Genomic DNA, 4,869 nt, shown 5'->3' on the forward strand with positions numbered 1-4,869 from the left:
CTAACAAACTGGTATTTATGAGATGGTTTTTCCCATACTTGAAATTTTACTCCTTGGTACTGAACCTATATTTTAACTGCATTTCAAAGGTTTGCTTCTTACATATTCTGGGACAATTTACTCATAAAATATGGACAAGTATGTAACCTATTTCCACTTCTTTTTCCTACTTAAAAACATTTATACATACACATGAGATCATGTTTTACTGCAATTTTGTTTCTTTCTTTCTCACATTAATCTTTACCAGATCATTATATTTTTAATAAGATGTAGGTAAAAATAAAATATGAGATATTTTAGTAGCCACAAGTTACTGCCAAGAGGTTTTTTTGTTCGATACCAGAACTTTTCAAATGGACTGGACCTTTGGTGGCCAAAAGTACATTTATAACTGGCAAGCTACTTCTATGTAGTAAAAGAAACTTACTTTGTGTAAAATATCCAAGCTGGTGAAGCAATGTGGCACTTTATGCCTAACAAAACGAATTAAAATTACATCCAACAGCAAATGTGTATACTCCACGAACAAGTCCACACTCTTTAGTCTTTCCTGTTAACTTGCTAACTATCAACTTTTGATTACACATTAAACATGATTTAGAAGTATAATTAGCCTATTCTAATAGAACCAGAATTTTCAAAGAAAAAAAGAAAACTTGTTTTTATAAATAAGCATATATGCCTACAAATCGGGATTCCCAGATAATTATAGTTCTTGGCCACAGAAGTGCCAGAGTGCGAAGTTGTAGTTACAAATATATAAATGTCCCATAATCGAAATACTATATTACTGTACACCAAACAACAAGTGAAAAAAAAAGTCTACAATACTGTTACATGCCGAGCTTGCACTGTTTATTTCAAGGCAACTGTATTCACACCAGTTGTAAATCAGCTATGATAAGATCATTATGATCGCTAAACATTCCTCTGCTATTTAGCAGGGACCAATGGGCAAATGTTAGCGCCATAAACAGGGTGTCGGCAAGTGGGTGCTTGGCTAATAAGAGTCAGTGATATATCAAACTATAGCTCTCATTGCTTTTCATTGTTCTAGTTTTTTGTGTGTGTGTGTTTGTGTCAAGAAGCATTTTCTATTTGAAAACACAAACAACAGTTTGCTTTATGTCATAACAGGTATGCATCTGTCAATTATGAAACCAATGAGAACACAAGATCTCTCCTTTACTTTAACAGGTATGTTATGCAAGTTCATACTTGATTTGTAACATTTGGTTGTTGACAGTTTTCATTTCATTTATCAGTATAATATAAATTCATGCCTATAGGTTTTAAATTTAAGTATTTTATTAGGGTTACATTTTATCTTGCCTTGTTACAAGTTTCATCCAATTTCTCAGGTTACAAGGTGAAATATTATTTCCATTGTTTCAATTAGATGTTCCCATGGCACAAAATGTCATTTTACATTAATTATTAACTACATAATTCAAATTGCAATGTAAATCTACTCATTTTCTTTACTCTAGAACACAATGGTGTGTAATTTTTTGTTCTTGTTATTTTTCTCTATTTATAATTCAACAAAACCCCCTACTATGAGTTGCATACAAACCCAGTTCCTAAGACCTGTACTCACATGGGAAGAAGAATGTTAACTTGTTTGGTGTGTGTATCCATAGATGTAATAGTGGTAACTAAAAAAAACTAATATAAAAGCACAAGTTCATTTCTTGTGTGTACAAACCTAAGTTTGACTAGTTAATGTTTATCACCATCTCCCTAGCTTGCCCCACAACTAACTCTAATAACATATTCATTGCACTTACCTTATTACCACTTATTACTCCAAATTAATGTCAATGTTTTGTTTTCTATCTGGGGACCAAAAAGTGGATTCATCTGCATCATATATGTACACAGCCAGCTGTTATAAGAAAAAGACAAACATACATATTCCTGTTTACATTATATTGTAACAAGTAATAATGTACATAAGCCTATTATTATTTTCATATAACTGGTACATACATGTAATCTGTTCCTTTTTATCTTCTTGTATGGACTGAAAATATTACAAACAAATAGTAGCTAGTCATACATGATTGAAGTTATTTTAAACCAGTTCTTTCAAAATAATAATTACCTTGCTTATACACAGATACATACATACAACAGATAAAATCTGGCAAATAATGTAATACAAGTATGTATAAAACTCACCAAAATTTTAAATATATATAATAATTCAACATGTGTGTGATGCTCTAAGAAGTATTTTAAGTTAATGTATTTGTATACTAACAAGTCTTGTAATGAATCTCTGTTTACCATAAGATAAATCTCACTACTAGTAGTATAGAAATACATTAGAAACATTATCAACATGTATTAAAGATACTATATCAGAGCATGAAATTCATCCTTTGCCTTGGGCAGGGTTTTTGATGTGCAGAATTGCTCAAAATCAATCTCAGTTCAAGAAGAATATGCAAAACAAACAGAGATCAATTTTAACATAGTTTTTCTCACTAGAAATTGATGAAGAAAGCACTATCAAATCACCAGTAACATTGTGTACTTAACTTAGAAAACATGAACAATACGATTGTTTTGCCATTTATTTCTTCATATTTTAAAATACATACAGTACACTGAATTATTACCCTTATAGTTTTCTACAGTAATGATTACACATGAAACATGTTGAATCTGAAAAACAGTACTTACAAAATATAGCAACAAACTGCAGTAGTGACTAGCATAACCTGGATAACCCTGAAAAAAAAATTTTAATTGGTTCTTAGTCTATGTTTTATTGCATAAATTGACACCAGTATTACATAAAATTGCATTTATTTTAACATCCAGTGTACAAATTTGGTTTTATTTACTTCAAAATCAAAGACCAGTTAGACAATGCTTAATTTGAATGTGAACTAATATCAAAAAATAAAATTTGCAACTGTAGCACAAAAATTTCACGGACTGCAAAAGGTACACAACTGAGCATTATTGTAATCTATTAACTATATGTTTTATACCCTTTGGTATATATTAATAGCTGGATAATAGTTACATATGGAGATGCTCCTTTCATGACACTTACATGATTATTACTTAGTTAAACTAGTGTTGATAAGTCCCCCCCCCCACCCTACACACACACACACATTTTTACAAGACAGGGTGTATGTTCCTGTGTAGGTTGTGTATAAAAGTATCTACACATTAGACCTGAGGCTGTTTTTGTAGTCGGGGTGATATTTACAAATTACAATATCTTGTATATTTTGAAACGTATTTATATTTTTTGACATCAGTAGCCATCTCATAATTTCACCTCTATTAGTGTTACGTTCTAGTTTTGAACTTATATTAAGTATTGATTCGATGCAATTAATAACTGTCAGTAAACTAAATTTATAAATAATATAAAATAATCATGTTATCTGTACAAGCTCACAAACTAACGTACTAAGTACTAAAGTAGAGCATTTGGCCAGAAATTCGGGAAGCGAGTCTGCTGAAAATTTTCTTAATCAGCTAACCTTAGCCTGAACTGAAGTAAAGAATATAAAATTCTAAAACTTGATAGACCTATAGTATAAGGCTCGAATTTTAGGCTAATAATATTAACACTATTAAAATATGTGCCTATTACGGTTCTTTTTTTTTTCAGTAACTGTTCAAACTATATTTTACCGCCTCTTTACCGTTTCCTATTTTACTAATAATAATAATATATCTTAATATTTAACTTTTAAGTCTTACCCTCTGTTTTCACCTTTAGGCACAAACCACGGAACAATAACGCCCACTATACCCCATAGTGAAGTAACAACAATCAAAGGTACTGCTGACATCTTTGTAACTTAAGTTAAATTATTATATACGTTCTTAAAACACTTCTTTTACTTTTGTATGATGAGTGAAAATACAATTCTGACAAAACCGTCACGTGCTGATAATATCGTTAATAGGTGGCGAACGTTAGCATAAACACTGTTGATCAAAGATTTATAAGTTTTATTGATACACTAGTAGTCTAACTTTTTTAGAATATCCGTTTTGAACTATAAGAACTTGTACAGTTCTAGAATTTCAGACAAAACAAACTATGAAAAATGCTGTTAAAATACCTGTTTTCTTTCGAAGGAGCATATGTATATACAAAGAGATACAGAGTCGCCCCAGTGGATGAGCGGTAAGCTTGAAAGATTATAACACTAAAATTCTGGACTTAATCCAAGTAGTGTGCAGAGTGAAGCTAACCCATTGTTGAACTTTGTTAAAACGCACAAAAAACCAGAGTCTGCATAGATAAATTCAAAATGTTTGTTTATATTTTAGTTAAGGTAGTATATACCCTTTAAATGTTTAAATCATATTGTTACGACAGCGGAAGTCACGCGACGCTGGAAGCATGTGCGCTGGAGTTTCTAGAAGGATCATGACTTATCGAGGAACCCCGCAAATGTCCGAGTGTTTGCCAGGTGCCCTCTTTTTTAGTATATAAGCCTGGCGAGAAAAATCAGCGCGATTGCACAGATAGATAGATTGAAGAGATAGATAATTGAGTCCAGCGAACAGTAGGCACCATAAGTAAAGTGTGTGAATCACTGTGATTTATAGCGTATGTTATAAAGGTTGTTAAATTTAAAGTGACTCTGGAAATTCTGTGAATTACAAAGTTGTATCGAGAAAGAATAAACTAGTTTTAATTAAGAAAGGACTTGTATCGCTGAAGTTCCTCAGAAAGAATTTATACCAGAAATTAACAAACAAGCAGATGCGTAACAATATCAATATTGTGTGAAGAAATGGAAAGTATACACAAAACTTTATAACTTCATACAGAGATTCGCTGGTTATCTCGTGACAAAGTTATAGTTCTTGTCAATG

General features: G+C 31.5%; 1 protein-coding gene across 1 annotated transcript in view; it reads right to left on the bottom strand.

Moving 5' to 3' along the window:
* LOC106460934 (V-type proton ATPase subunit e 1-like) overlaps window positions 1-3,940 on the bottom strand; it is an 8,178-nt gene extending 4,238 nt beyond the window's left edge. Inside the window, exons 1-3 of the mRNA XM_013920691.2 lie at window positions 3,739-3,940; window positions 2,695-2,742; window positions 1,794-1,891 (exon numbers count right to left, since the gene is read on the bottom strand). Coding sequence (XP_013776145.1) covers window positions 1,798-1,891; window positions 2,695-2,742; window positions 3,739-3,830 — 234 coding nt within the window. The 5' untranslated portion in view covers window positions 3,831-3,940 and the 3' untranslated portion in view covers window positions 1,794-1,797. The remainder of the gene's footprint in view (window positions 1-1,793; window positions 1,892-2,694; window positions 2,743-3,738) is intronic.
* Window positions 3,941-4,869: the final 929 nt, after the last annotated feature.

The sequence above is a fragment of the Limulus polyphemus genome, unplaced genomic scaffold (genome assembly GCF_000517525.1).
Source record: "Limulus polyphemus unplaced genomic scaffold, Limulus_polyphemus-2.1.2 Scaffold865, whole genome shotgun sequence".
Classification (NCBI taxonomy): domain Eukaryota; kingdom Metazoa; phylum Arthropoda; class Merostomata; order Xiphosura; family Limulidae; genus Limulus; species Limulus polyphemus.